Below are 16319 nucleotides of genomic sequence, written 5' to 3'. Positions count from 1 at the left end.
TTCCTAGCATGAAGTGAATGGCTCCGATACTTCCTTCAGTCTCAGGACTGTGGGCAGCTCCCAGAAATCTTTAAGGGAATTCAAGGATTCAGCAGGCTTCACTGTATGTATGTTACTATGTATACAACTTACTCTTTGAACCTGTTATTCTTGAAATCATGTGGTATGTAGCCTGTATGAAATATTTATCAGTTTCTAGCCTGTCATTTTGATAAATTTTTTGAATAATTCAGAATGAAATTTCATCATAGCTTTCCATTCCTTTGTTGTCATTACAGGTTCAGTACTACTAAGCCTTGGCTTAGATTTTTAGTGAGGAAACATTTTTTTTATACTCTCTAGATCTTCTATATTAAATGCCTTATGGATCTGGTCTTAAGAATTACCAATATGCATCCATAAATCTGTGGAACCATATCATGAATTAAATTCTATTTCTCACTTGACTAAGCACTTGCCTTAAGGACAGATCTACACAGAGGCAGGTCTAGGTTCACTCTGGTTACACAGAAATTCTTAAAGTTTGAATGATTTCTAGCTTCTGGAAATATTAGTGTTGTAGAAAGAAGCATAAAGCTTTGGAGTTGGTTCTGAAATCCCTGAAGACATGACCTGGTAGATTTAATATTCCTTGAGAGTCTGGAACCAATCTGATTCATAGAAACATTTAGAGGGCTGGAAAACAACTTAGGAATAGGTCTTTAGACTCTGTTCTGTGAAATAGAGTAGAGCTAACTTTACTGTGGTAGCCACAAAGCTTTAATAGTACACCTGAGTTTATTTAGCAGCAATACATTTTAAGCTCTAAGAGTTTGTTTTAGTACCATTGTTAGTATTTAAGTAGAGAGAATTCTTCTACATTCACAGTAGCAATGTTGTAGTTAAAGGGGTACCTAGAAAATCTTCATATTATATATGAGGAAATTTAATAAATGGTAATATAGCAATGGGAGGTTTAAATGTTTTGTATAATGGATTAAATGTAATTTAATGATTAACTAGAATTCTCTGAACATGAGAATCAGACTTGACCAGACTATATCATTTCATTCCCTTATGTTTCTCCTTTAGGAGGGCACATCTTCATCTGGAAGCAAACGCTGGGTTTCACAATGGGCTAGTTTGGCCGCCAATCATACAAGGCATGATCAAGAAGAAAGGATAGTGGAGTTGTCTGTACCTGTTCCTTTAGAGAATGGTATTTTCTTTCTTTCTTTCTTTCTTTCTTTCTTTCTTTTTTTTTGTTGACTTATCCATGAGTTTTTAAGATACTGTAAGTTAAATCTGTATAGTGAGAAGTAAATTAAACCTAAATAAACATACTCACATATTCTCAAGCTCATACTATATATATGATTTTATTTTCACTAATTATAACCTTAACTGAAGATATGAAATATATCACCCTAACTGAAGATGAAGAGATAATCTGTAGATGAAACATATAAATAGATACATACACACACAAATAGGCATATATCAATGAAGATGTAAAAAGACTAACAGTTCCAAACTATCCCATTTATGAATACAACAAATATTTAAATGCCACTTTCTGCTATACATTCAGTAAAAAAGAATTTACTTAATACCTATTTAATTTACTTAATATATCTTTTGTAAAACTATGTAATGTGATTTTTATTACCTTTTCATTATATTTCTGTGAACTAAAATGTAAAGTTTCCTTAAGAAAACACAAAATTATATGCCTTTTACGAATTTATTAGTGGATTCAGTTAATTACATTCTTAATTAAAAATAAAATCTCAAGGAGAATTTGTATGTAGCTTTTATCTGTATTCTTAATTGTTTTATCATTGGAAATGGAAATAGAAATTTACTTTGTCTTTGACTTGTGGCATCCCAGAAATCTGGTTTAGGAGTTTTGTAAACATTAGTCAGCAAGTATTTGAGCAAGGTACACAGCAGTGTACTAAAAAAGCTATATAATTTATCCTGAAAACTAGAAGTAGCTTTTAGTATTACCAAAAATCTTTGAAAAGAGAGTAATTTGCTGATTGGTTCACATAAACTGATTACTGTTTGGGAAACAAAGAAATCAGAGAGGATGGGTGAATTTACAAAAGAATCTGTTATAAAATTATTATTAACTGTGGAAAGGAAAATTCTACCCTTGTTATAAAAATTAATAGACCACTTGGCCTTCATTGTCCCATTCCTGTTTCACCATGTTCTAAGTGAACTTACTTAGATAAGCTGATAAACCTACTTATATCCTAAAATGTTCTTGTTAAATATTCATTGGATATGTGTTAGGAGCCAGCACAGTATGAGAAATTCTAGAAAAATACAAAAAAATAAAATAGCTACTATGGTTTAGTGTTTCAAATAGCACTAAGTAGATAAGACATAACAAAAATAATATAATTAATTGTGAAATTCAAGTAATATCAGTAACTTACGAGGTTTTTGCCTACATTATAACCATAGTATTGCTATGAAATTTAAATGCTAAAATTTTAGAATTAAAAAGGGAAGAAAAGACCCACAGAAGCTATATCTAGTATTTTTTCCAACTTATCCCCAAAAGATTAAAATGCTTTGTACATTAATTTATATTTTTTCCTAAAAAAGATCCCTTTTCTCAAAAATGCATTGTATTTATAGGTGTCAGGAAAATCCTCCTTAAGGATTTTGCTTTCTCTCACATGGAAATATCAAAGTTATATATTTTCTCATTGGCTTCTCAGTTTGAAAAAGAGAAAGTGATTGTGTATTTCTATATGAGGCCTTAATATACCAGAAGGTCATAATTTAAAAATCTCTCAGTTTGTAGAATTATGACAAGTCCTGTCACCTTTTTCTAGACTTACAATTGTAAAAAATCTTTTAAGTAGCTTTGTTTTTTTTTTGTTTTTTTTTTGTTTTTTAAGAAAAACTGCTTAAGGTTCTGCATTTTCCTTTTTACTTAGGAAATCCAAACTTGTCATTCTTTGAGTAGATAATAATGCTTTTATTAAAAACTAGGTATATTATTATTCTTTACTGTGTATTTTAAAGTCTAGCAAATCAATTTATTTATTAGGCATTATTTGTGCAATTCTATATACACTAGGTAGAGTCCATTTCTTTTTGAGCAAAACTTCACAGATGGGATAAGTCACAAAAGCAGGAATGAACACTGAACTTCTCTACCATAAAATACATTAAAAGAAAAATAGAGCAACTGATGTAGCTTTAAGATCAGATGACCCTAACCTTCATCTCATACAGTCTGCTTTCTTGACTCTCCTATTAATAACCTACCTATATGTGCATTTTGGCATTGTTATTTTCTTTTTAAACTACTCTGCCACAGTGTTGGCTTATTTATTCCAAGTTTTACTTTATACTTAAGCCATTTCTTAACTTATGCTTCCAAATCTAAGGAAATATGATATTCTTTTTATTTTTACTTTTTGTCCCAACTAGTTTTTTCTTTGTGGTTTTATTTTATAGATGCAGATATCAGTGAATCTGGCATTTCAGTGAGAAGCACTGGCCCCGCCCCTTCCTTGGTGAGTCAGGGAGAGAGAAGGAGGCGAACCCTTCCCCAGCTTCCCAACGAAGAGAAGTCTCTTGAGAGCTCCAGAGCAAAGGCTCTGTCACAGAGGTCAGAGATAGGAGAGAAACAAGACACAGAACTTCAGGAGAAAGAAGCACCTGCACAGATACACCAAAAAGATAAACAAGATGCTGACAGAGCCCTGAGTAAAATGAGCAGGGCAGGAAACGGCGAGGCTCTCAAAACTGGTGGAGATAATAAAGCCCTGCTTCACTTAGGCAGCTCTTACTCTGGAAAGGAGAAAAGTGAAACTGATAAGGAAGTTTCTCTGGTAAAGCTGGCGTTAACTAAAATCCAGCAACAAGAACAAAAGGAGCAGACACCATGGACGCCGACTAAAGTATCTTCTTCCAAAAATGTTTCAGGTCAGATGGATAGATGTAGGGAGGAATCTTTTAAACAAGAGTCACAGCCTCAAGAAAAAATTCCAGGACATTCTGCAAGTAAAGGAGAAAGAGTAGTTCAACATGAGGGCAAGCGAAGAAAAGCTGAGGAAATTCTGAAAAGTCAGACTTCAAAGGGAGGAGACAAGAAGGAATCCTCCAAGTCATTAGTGCGGCAAGGAAGCTTCACCATAGAAAAACCTAGCCCCAACATCCCCATCGAACTCATCCCCCATATAAACAAACAGACTTCGTCTACGCCCCCTTCTTTGGCATTAACCACTGCCAGCAGGTTACGAGAAAGAAGCGACTCTGTGGATACTGATTCTAGTATGGACACAACCCTAATCCTAAAAGACACAGAAGCAGTAATGGCTTTTCTAGAAGCTAAACTGCGTGAGGATAATAAAGCTGATGAAGGCCCGGATACTCCCAGTTATAACAGGGACAACTCTATTTCCCCAGAATCTGACGTGGACACAGCTAGTACAATCAGTCTGGTTACTGGAGAGACAGAAAGAAAGTCAACCCAAAAGCGAAAGAGTTTCACTAGTCTTTATAAAGATAGGTGTTCCACAGGTTCTCCTTCCAAAGATGTCACGAAGTCATCATCTTCCGGTGCTAGGGAGAAAATTGAAAAGAAAACAAAAAGTCGTTCCACAGACATAGGTTCTAGGGCAGAGGGTCGTAAATTTGTGCAGTCCAGTGGGAGGATGAGGCAGCCTTCCGTGGATCTAACGGATGATGACCAAACCTCTAGTGTACCCCACTCAGCCATCTCGGATGTTATGTCATCTGATCAGGAAACTTACTCTTGTAAATCTCATGGAAGGACTCCACTTACCTCAACCGACGAACATGCACATTCCAAACTGGAAGGAAGTAAAGTAACTAAATCCAAGACTTCTCCTGGAGCACTTGGTTCATCCAGTAAATCAACCACTCTTCCAAGGCCACGACCCACCAGGACTTCCCTCTTACGCAGAGCCCGACTTGGTGAAGCTTCGGACAGTGAACTTGCTGATGCTGACAAAGCGTCTGTCGCTTCTGAAGTGTCCACAACAAGTTCAACATCAAAACCTCCCACAGGAAGACGTAACATCTCTAGGATTGACTTGTTGGCTCAGCCTCGCAGAACAAGGCTTGGCTCATTATCGGCTCGCAGTGACTCTGAAGCAACCATCTCTAGAAGTAGTGCCTCTTCACGGACCACAGAAGCCATCATTAGAAGTGGAGCCAGATTATTACCTTCAGATAAATTTTCTCCTAGAATTAGAGCTAACAGTATCTCTCGACTATCAGACTCCAAGGTCAAAAGTATGACCTCAGCGCATGGCTCGTCTTCAGGTAAATTGGATCCAGACCTCTAATAATATTAGCATATTTCTTTTATGTTTTGGATTTAACTCCTTTTTTAAAAATTTAAGTATGTGTTAATTCCCAAATATTCAACAGAAAAGTTATGCTATAGAGGGAGTTTTTGTCCCCTAAAAAATTTATCTTAGTAAATGGAAAATTCCAAAGTTATATGCACTTCTAATTAAGGTCCTGGATCAAAATAGTGATTTCAAAATTAGAAATACATTGAACCAATTTGGATATTTTGATTTTCTAGTTGATGAGGTATCTGGATTTGTGTGTCAAAATTAGATTAGGAATATTTATCTGGCTTAAATAATAGGAATTAATACTGTGCTTCTAAAAACATACTTAACTTTAAAATATCCTCACAGAATGGAAAGTTCTTATGAGTGTGAAGAAAAGCAGTATATCCTTCATTAATCCTTTCAGAACTAAATGAAATAATCGATTTTATCCTTTTTCCTACTTAAATTGAAATGTCTTGTATTTTTTTAAGTTAAATCTGTTTATGGCTGGGGCAGGTGAAAACTAATCCTTAATTTATTTCAGTGGAAGAAGATGGATTCGTGAGAGTCACTAAGCACATCTGGGTGAAACTAAGCTATAGACATTTAACTGGTTATGAGCATTATCTCATAAGGTGCTGTAATATCATTTAAGTAGAGTAATTAGCTGTCATGGATTGTAATAATTACAAAAGCTGCTTTCTCCCCACCAGAGTTAACTGTTTCTGGCATATTTGCCTGTTTATATACTTCATATTCAGAACAGTAGCCAGTGAGAAAACATGTGTGACCAAAGAGTACTAAGACAGATGTTTGCGCCTATCCTGTAAACATGGTCTCATTACTTCATAATCAGCCTCATATGTGGGTGTGGCTGCAAAGGCCAGGCGAGGGGAAACTAGCTGTTAAGACTCAAAGATTCATTTTTGTCAGTCATCAAGTGAGCCCTTAGTCTTGAGTGAAGAGTGAAGGGGAAGTTGGTATGCCATCTTTTTTAAATTCTTACTTCTATCACAGTATAGCCCACAGGACCCAAAATTAGTGGTACTTGGCACATGTTATTTTTTTCACTGTTTGTTCCTCTTCACTGCTGCTTCTCTCCACTCCATTCACATTTCCATCTCTCTCCTGGTCTGTGGGTATAGTGATGATGATCATTTCTGTGGTAGGAATGGATGGAGGCTGAGGATCGATAACATACAGTCATGATTCTGAAAGAATACGTGACATTTTCCATATTACTCCTGTCCTCCTCCTTTCTATACTTCAAGCTGTGTTTGGCAGTTCAGGGACTTGTCGCCAAGTATTTTAAAACTACTGTCTTTTGATTTAAGTCTACCCAGTGTTATCTATTGTTCCTTATGGCTCTGCCTCTTCCGCTCACATTTCCTTTGTGCTACATTCTGTGATGTGTACTCTGATCAAATTTCTTCTGCCACATTGCTTGTTTTCTCACCTCGTGTCTATTTAAGTACATTAAAAACGTTTCTGTTCTCTTGTCTTAACGTAAGTTGTGTGTTACCATGTAGCGTGGCACTCTTGGTAACTCCTCCTTCTGTACTAGTTGTCTAGCTCTTAATACTTGAGTGATCTCGTTTTGTTCCTCAATGTTTGACACGAGGGCCTTATTTGAGATGCAAACCAAATACGATATTTCAGCAAGTCTAAGAAACAGCTGTAAGATGCTATATATATGTATATATATACATCTCTTTACAGATGCATTTTGTTTTCTGCTTCTTTGAATATAGAATTTAATAGACATGCAGATTTCTATGTCCAAAAAGTACCTTGAATTGCTTAATGAAATTTCCTAGGGCAAATTAAGGTATGTGATTTTAGCTTTCTTCATACTAAATAGCAGTATATTAAATAATTAAGTCACAGAATTTAATAGAAGGGTTATTCAGTTTAGGGAGCTAAGGCCAAGAGATGGAATAACCTGCCCTGGTCACATAGATGATGGCAGGGATAGGATGAGAATCCAACACTTTTAATTCCCAGCCTGTTTTTTTTTTTTTTTTTTTTTTTTTTTTACCACAACTAGTCTAACTGTGAGAAATAGTCTGTACACAAGTAGGTAGTGTGTGCAGGCTTCCAGAGGGCAGCTAGACTCTACTGGATTATTATCAGGAGTACATGCAAGGCCAATACTTGATGTAAAGATTTTGGTGTTGTTCACTATACTCTTTGTAATTCTGATGTTTCACCAAGTTCCTGTTCTGTATTTCACCTTATTGAGCCTAAAGCCACATTGCGATTCAGGATTATACATTCAGATTCTCTTAAGATGCCCATTTACTGTTTTCTATCCTATCTAAGACGGTGACCAGGATCTTTCTGTCAGTGGTAACATACTAAAATGGTTACATGGGGTAGGTAGTAAAAAAAAATACTTTTTTTGATTTTCCTAATTGAAGTGACATTATGACAATTCTACTCAATATAATTATAATTTCTTGACTAGAAGAAGAAAATAAAAATTCTTAGCTTTTGAAATATGATTTAAAAGAATGTGAAACTGTACTGAGGGTCAGTGTTGCTATGCACACTGTAAAACATCTTAGAAATATCTGAACTTAGAGCCTGTGATATTGTCCAAATTGTCATATGTAAAAATAATTCTGCAGTGCTTCAAATTCTGTATTTTAGGCTATGTTGAAATTTTTTTCAAAGAAATATATATGATAAAAATAGAAGAATGGAAATCTGATTTAGCAAAATTTAGAGTAAGGGTTCTTTTATGCCTCTTTAATTCTGACACAACTTGCTTTCAGGAGTTTGGTCCCCCTCTCAAAATTTCTTCAGTGATCCTACAATATGAAGTTATATTAAAATACCCAGATTTATTTTCATAAAATATACTTAAAACTAAGTACCCTGAATTATCAAAATAAAGCAGTTGATTTTCATTATGTTTTAAGTATACATTCTAAAAAAAATTTTTAAATCATGTTAACATTCTTAAAATATTTTTAGACTGTTTGCTTTCCCATTTTTATTCTAATCCTCAAAATTTGTAGATGGCAGGAATTAAATGTTGGGCACACATAGTTTGAGTTGTTTTCTTCTTCCAGGTCAAAGACCAGTACAGAAAACTGTCAGGTGTTTTTTCCCCTAAATGATCTTACTGCTGCATGCTCATAAATATACATGTACAACATGTTTGCAGCTTAATTTCCCACAAAAATATTCTGATATAAGTATGAAGATGCAATGTTTGTTTTCTGAAATGTACTTGTTACATTTGTAGACGTGAATGTGTTTTAATGTCAACAAAATTTTGGTTAACAGCAAAAGAAATCCAGAGCAGTTATAAATGATCCTAATAACTCTTTTTCCCTTTTTAAATTATCTAGACACTATGAATAGTATGTTTTCATAGTGAATACAGTAGTTTATTTCTTCCACAAGAGGGAGTGTTGCATAATTTTGTAACTCAAGAGTTTTATAATGAATGTAACTAAAATAATTTTCAGATTAACTACAAAACTCTGTAAGCCCATCTTAGAACTTTTTCTTAGTTTATTATATATGCTATTCAGCACTTCATCAACCCAAGATGCCTCTTTGAGACTGGCGTTTCAAATACCTTCAAAACAAAATTTCAGTTTAATGGTTTATCTGAAATGCCTTATTAGTACCAATAAATCAAATAAGCTTAATTATATAAAATTACATTTAGGTAAATGATTTTACCTAAGCATAATAAAATTCAAGAAAAAGGAAAAATTTTTTCAGCACTGTTAGAAATTGCAAAAATGATCATTCTATGAGAGACTGAGGATATCTTTTTTAAAAATTAGTCTTAACTTCGAATGTTAAAAAAAAGTAAAAGATTTATTTAATTGTAAAGCACTTGGAATGAGTTTTGCACTCTGGGAGTCAGACTTGGCTTAAATTTTGATTTAAGCAAAGCAAGACCTTTCTGGGCCTGTTTCTTATCTGTAAATTGAAGAATTTAGACTGTCTAATGTCATTATATTCTAAAATTCTATGAAATAGGTAGGCATTGGGGAAAGTTAAAAACATTTTAACTTGAAGTTTCCTCTGCAATAGCTAGCAGATTATAGGGATTTTTCTTCAGATAAAATGTGTAGCTGCTATAGTTTGGAATCAGAGATTGAGAAAGCAAAGTTATTGAGAGGAATTCTTCGAAAAACAACAGGTCAGAGGTCTCGGTCTCCTTTTTCCAGTCCCTGTTTCACCAATAGTCATCATTTCATTTGTCAGCTCTACTCTCTACTGTTACACAAGCTGAGTTTTGTCCAGAAGTAACTTGAGCTTTGCTGTATAACACACCATGTATGATATGTTTTCCACTAGTAAATATAACTTTTAATTATTTGAAGACTTATTAATCGTATTTTCATGTCCCTGCTATGTCCAACTTGTTTTCTCTCATTTTGCCCTCAGTTTTAGGAGAAAAAAACCTAAAAATGTTCCATTTTAGTCTTTAAAATACACTTTATTGTTTTGATTGTTTTTCTTTTAAAGTTATTATTAGAAACTTCACTATTAGTGGATTCTAGACAGACCTATAAAAATAGATAGAAAATTTATGAATTTCATTTGGAAAAGAAGTTTTTCTTTTATTCTTTTCTCCCAAGTATAGTGATTTTCTGACCTCGAGACCCAGACTGTTAAAATTAAATTCTAATATGGATCAACTTACATATTGTCACCTGACATTTAGCACTTGGTTCTCATGTTCTCATTCTGCTGTCATGTACCACTCATGAAATGTATTAGCCATTGATGCCATCCTCTCTGAATTACCTCTACACTAACTACCTTAGTTCCATAATACCTGCTTATGTTTTCATATCTTCTTCAATTTATTAAAACTTTGTTAGTGGTTTTATCTTTTCTCCAAAGAATTTTCAGTTAAAGATGTGGTTGCCATAGTTTCCAAATCAAAAAACAGGAAATTTAATCTAACAAAATTTTTTAATGTATGAATTTCCTTTTATAAATTATATTCTAGAGCAGCAGAGTAAAAAAAAATTTAGCATTTAATGAAATGCCTTTATTAAAAAGTAGAGATTTGTTTGCCATATTTCTAATTGCCTTGCTATATTTCTGTTTTTTTGTAAACCCTCTTTGCACTCATTCCTTAACTTTTACCAAAATTGTTTTCAAGTCTCAGGGTCAGTTTAATTTATAGGCATTTTCAAAATGTCAAGAAATGAGTAAATTTCCGTGGTAAAAGTATCATTTATGTTAGTGAATTATAATGTTAAAATCAGAAATTATACTTAATACTCCCTTCAAAAATCTTTGTGATTAATTACATATATGTATATGCATACACGTTTACAGAAAGCCATGAAGTTTCTGCATGTCTTCGTTCTCTCGAATAGGAGTTTGAATCCAGACAAATGGATAGGCTCTGATTTATGGTGTAGTTATAATTACAGATTTCTCTGTCCTTAAGGCAACTCTGGGAGGCAATGTATATTAATTATATTTGCAAGCCAACTCAGCCTTACAGAGCCCCAGGTAAAAATGTAGTTTGGGGAGGAAAAGACAGGAAAGGCATAAAATTCTAATGGAGTAGGATGAAGGAATTCTACCTTCACCAACCTGTATAGCCTCTGGTCAGTTTCTGTTTTAAAAAAGAGAAAAAGATATAAAGAAAACCCTTGTAATATTAACAGCAGTTGGAATTATAGCAGGAGCTAAGGTTTTATCACTTTAGCCACCAGAAACATCTCATGCTTTTTACTAGGTTTTTCTAATTTGAGAAAAGCAAATGGTCAGTTTCCAGAAATCAATACATTTATTCAAAAATATTCATTAAACACTTGTTAGCCAGACACTCTGCTAAGTGCTAGGTACATGTTAGTGGATTAAACAGACATAGTTCCTGCCCTTGTGAATTTTACCTTGAATTAGCCATTTATCTCCCTGTTTGTTACTTCTTTATGCTTCACACTTTTATTTGTATGTTTGATTCTTATATTAACAATAGCAGTGAACTGTCTGCATTAATTTGTCTTCGGATTTTCAAATGTGTCGGCAAAACCATTTTTTAAGTCTTTACTAACCTTAAGTAAGAAAGTGATTGCCACTTTCTTTAATGTGACTATTGTCAGTATCTCCTGTGCTGTGAATGTCAATGGTTGTGAGAGTAGGTTGTAGATTTTCGCTCCTTGTAGGTTTTATTGCCATTGTCTATTTTCACCGTATGCTTTCAGTGTCACAGCAGCAGAGTTGTACTGAAGATGCTTTGTTGTGTTTTTACCATGTAAAAAGATTTTTTCCAATCATAGCATAACAGGATGTTGAATGACAGAGGTAATGTTTTTTTTCTGCCATGACAGCATAATTTCCACAGCAGGAATTATGCACATTTGTATGTTGGGAAAAGAGGGTTTTTACCATCTCCATGTTGAAAGTCTGCGTGGCATGAGGAAATCTTTTCCCTTTTTTTTTTTTTTCTGTTGTTGCTGTCATTAAAAAATCCATATCTTCACTTAAATGAGAAATATTTGCAATTAAATAGTACCCAAGTTAAACATCTATGAATAGAGCTTGCTTAGCTGTTTGTCATTAGTGAATTTTTCATCTGAATGTTTACTCACCATACTACAGAAAACACAGTCTTTCGATTGTTTTTAATTACTCATTGTTTTTAATTCACCAAAGTATAACGTTTCTATCTTTAAGGAGTCGTAGACTTACAGTTTTTGTGAGGTATTTGTATGTCAGTTATTGGAAATTGTGCTGTGTGTGTTCTCATGGTGTTTTTGAAATCATGATTTTTATTTTATCTCTTTTAAAAGATAACATAATAATTCTTTTTTTAATAATTAAACTAATTTAGTAAATTCAAGATGGAGGCGCTTTCCTACTGATTATGCTTCCACCTCAGAAGATGAATTTGGATCAAACCGTAATTCCCCTAAACATACCCGTCTACGTACTTCTCCAGCCCTGAAAACGACTCGACTTCAGAGCTCTGGGTCAGCGATGCCTACTAGTTCTTCGTTCAAGCACCGGATAAAGGAACAGGAAGACTACATCCGGGACTGGACTGCTCATCGAGAAGAAATAGCCAGGTTGGTTTTAATGGGCTCTCTCTATGAGTTGAAGTTATCTGTCAGCATTTCAACTGGTAGCAAGTTTAGGTTTTACTTGATCTGTACTAGTCAAGAAATGAAACCCACAGATAACTATGTACTTAGTTTTGTCAGTAGTATTACTCTTCACCCATTTTTTTTTCATTTTGTATTTTTAATGCCAGTACTGCTACGTATTGTAGAATTAATTTATTTTGGTAACTCCCTTTCTTATTTCTATTAGAGATGCGGATGAGTTAATATAATTTTTGAAGTATCAGCTCCACATAATTGAGAATTGTCATTGTGCAGCTAAATTTTTCATTACTTTCTGTTTAACTTCCAAAGAGGCAATAGTGTACTTGTTAGAGGGATGTTGCTAATGTTCTCTGGGGATAATTACAGTAGGCAGATTATTACTCACACTGTTATGAGTTCATTAGGTACAGTTAGGGCAACCCTTTAACAATTAAATGAAAAGATTATTTTGAATATTAAATCGTTAATGTTTATAATAACCTTAAGATTCCATAATAAAAAGTAAAATTCATGCTTGCAGATGTGATTTTTAATTGGTAACATTGTAGTTGAACATGAAAGAGTGGCTCTACTCAAACAGATGCTATAATGGTAAAAATATGAGGTGTTTTTTTTTTGAAGTTTGTAAGGTATTAAATTTTGCTGAACATGCCACATTTTACCCTAAATATTTTCACTTCATACATGCCAAAATTATTTCTGCCTTTAGTTGAAAACGCTGATCTTCAAGTTTTACACTTGACATTTTTAATTTACATATAATAGTCCATAAAAGCTTTTTCTTTAAAAAAACTTTTATAATGATTTAGTAGTGTTTCTCTCTTTTATTTTTTCTTTACTTTATGGCCTTCTGTGATTTTTTTTTTCAGGCTCATTAGTTTAATGTAATGTTTAGGGCTTTTTTGTCTTTAATGACTAGTCACTTGTGATTGCTTTTAATTGCTTTCAGTTCTTAGAGAACATACCCTTCTAATCACCTTGTGCTGCTGAAACATTTTTGTTTTACCATATAAATAAGCAGTTTTGTGACAACAATTATTGAAGCATTGTAAGCCAGTTCTAGTTAGAGTAAGGGCATATATGTGCTCTGGGATCCATGAATTAGTAAGGGCCCACAAAATTCCTGTAAGCGAGAGAACCTTGACACTACACTTTTTCTTCAGCTGGCAGCCCCATCACTTTTTCCCTTCCCGTGAAGAAGTCCTGCTGTATAAACTCAACAGGTACCCGAGGGAACTGTGGAGTGTTCTGCTTTTTCTTAGCTTTCTCCTCTCAAGCTCTCTACTCCAAACTAGAGCACTGAACACCTTCTCCTGGGCCAAACCCACTTCCCTTCCCCTAAACAGAAAAGAACTATGATACAAAGGGGAAAGTGAATAGGCACTATTTATTATATTTTCACCTGGTTCTGTTGTGTTAGTATGTACATTTCCTTACCCTTGTCTACATGTATTTTATTATCTATAGTAACGTGCTAAGGCTAGGCCATTTAACCTCTAATGATTTTATGCCTTTTTCCTCCAGAATTGTGCTAATAAAACTTGCCTTTGGGATTTTAATTTTTCAAGGTACTTGTTTCAGCCATATATCTCAAAGCAAAAGAAAGGGTTTTTTTTGTTATTGCTTATTAAGAAATTTTTAAAAAGACAGAGGGGAGGATAAAAAGTATGGAAGGAAAGAAAGTTACTGTTGATATTTAATGTCCTTCTAGGACAGTAAGTTTGCTTAACATGAGGAAATTTATTTTCAAATAACTATGAACTTGAAACCAAATAGAATGTGAGAAACGTGTAATCATATTTCTTTAAATTGGCTACCACTTTCACTTAAGAAAACTCACATGTTGAGAGCAATTATTTTTTGAAGAGTAATAGGTAAAGATACTTTTATTTGAAAAGCAAAAAGTGATTTTATTACAAAATGTTTTATCATATTCTTTTCTGTTTAGATTTTAGAGTTGTATTACATAACCAGCACTTTGTAAATCTGTCTATAGTAATCATTTACCTGTATTTCAACTTAAAGCACAGAAATAAAATCTGTCTGAAATATCAAGTGTGTAAGCAAAATATAATATATTTAGTCTTTCAATTTGAAGAGGAAACTTTTCCAGGTACCCTTGGTACACGTCCTATCTCAGTTTGTCTGTTATAGCAGAGATACAGATTTCCTTCCCCTAAGAATTTGTTAGCATATACCTTTATGACTTTTAGAGTAAACAAAGGTACAATACCACCTTTACATATTACCAAATACAGTACATTTAACCTAAAAATTATACTGAAAGATTATATAATTCTCATCTGAATCAGAAGAAACTTAAAGATATTTCAGGATTTTAGATTCATTATTACACATACCATTGTAACATTAAATTTTTTAGGAGAGAGTTCCAGTTAACAATCATTTTATTTCAAGGCTTAACAACCAGTTCGTTATAGATGTGTCACAGGAGAGGATTAAAATGATTAAGGCAATACCATATTTTATCCTAATATTGATTGAAGGTCTTATTTGCAAAGGTGGCATCCTCTTACACCTTTACACCTCTACAGTTCTGTTCTGGATCAAATTTTAGTGTGCATAAGTTCTTTATTGTGTATATGCATGTGATCCCCACCCAGTCAACAAAGACTTCATAAGCAACTCCTATGAGCAGAATGTAGTATTTAGCCTGAGTGAACTGTAAAAATGGCTTAGATATGGATATCCTCAGAGAGTTCAGAGTCAAAGGAAGGAAGCAAAGGTGTGTGTAGCTGATACCAGGCAGAGTGATAACAGAGGTTTTAAAACGAATGAAGTTTGCCCAAGTATAAGATGTGAAGGTATGTAGTTAATGGATGACCAAACTGAAGTTGGTATAAAGCCAGCTAAATATAGGAAACTTTGAATGCCAGCTAAGAAGTGTGCATAATATTTTATGTGTATTGAACCTTGAAGGTTTTTGAAAAGGAAGGTACCTTCAGGTCTGTATTTAATGAAGGTAACTGTGAAAGACATTTTGTAGAATCATTTGAGAGAGAAGAGAGCCTCGAGGTAAATTAGTGATCTGTTTTAAAACTTAATGTGCAAAGTGTTGGGGACCTGAGATAGGATGGTGTTAGTTAGGGTACAAACGGAGATATAAGTTTAACAGTTGACAACGTTTGATGATTGCCAGAAGGTAAAGCAGAATTTAAAAGGATTCCATGGTTGTTCAGATGGATATTGGTAAGAGTAAGAAGATGAAAGTCGACGAGGACAAGCTGTATTTTGGAGATGCTGACTTAAAGGTACTTATAGAACAGCCTAGCAGACAGTTGAATGATGGCTCTGCAACACAGGAAGCCAATGAGAGCTAGAATCGTTGTTTTGGAAGTCACGCAAAGAGAAAACACTCAAAGCTGTGTTCGTAGGTGATATTGCCAGGGAATGCTGAGTGAACTGAGCGTACTACTGAACTCGGAGGGATAACCTGAATTACAAGGATGCATGGCTGAATGGCCACAATCTTGGACTCCAGGATCAGGTCTTCTAGATTAAAACCCAACTCTACCACAAAGTCTGTGTGACCCTGGACAAGTTAAATAACTGAGCTCTAGCGATCTCATGTATAAAATGGACATCATAATAGCACCAGCTTGAGAGAGTTGACAGATAGATACATGTACATAACCTCATGCTTGACATACAGTAAATGTTACCAATAAATGTTAGATATATTTAAGGAGGGGTGCAGAGAAACCAGTGTGATGTGTGTGTATACTCAAATATGATGACGTTTAGAATTTAATTGTGAGTTTTCAGTTTTCTGTACATCTCATAGTTTAAATTTGTGAGACTCCAGATATAATAGGAATTTCAGAGTCAATGTTTTATTCTTACAATTTACAAAATACTCTATAGGCTTACCCTATAC

General features: G+C 34.1%; 1 protein-coding gene across 9 annotated transcripts in view; it reads left to right on the top strand.

The window, feature by feature from the left end:
• Positions 1–16319, top strand: part of CEP170 (centrosomal protein 170) — a 100259-nt gene that overhangs the window by 65478 nt on the left and 18462 nt on the right. For 7 of the 9 annotated variants that reach the window (XM_014559990.2, XM_032466520.1, XM_032466519.1 and 4 more), the window contains 3 exons: positions 1072–1198; positions 3463–5298; positions 12148–12382. In XM_014559990.2, the coding sequence (XP_014415476.1) occupies positions 1072–1198; positions 3463–5298; positions 12148–12382 (2198 nt within the window). The remainder of the gene's footprint in view (positions 1–1071; positions 1199–3462; positions 5299–12147; positions 12383–16319) is intronic. The other 2 variants (XM_032466521.1, XM_032466517.1) reach the window with 1 other exon arrangement.

This window comes from Camelus ferus, chromosome 23, assembly GCF_009834535.1.
Source record: "Camelus ferus isolate YT-003-E chromosome 23, BCGSAC_Cfer_1.0, whole genome shotgun sequence".
In the NCBI taxonomy this organism is placed as follows: Eukaryota; Metazoa; Chordata; class Mammalia; order Artiodactyla; family Camelidae; genus Camelus; species Camelus ferus.
This window is presented reverse-complemented; position numbering and strand designations above follow the sequence as displayed.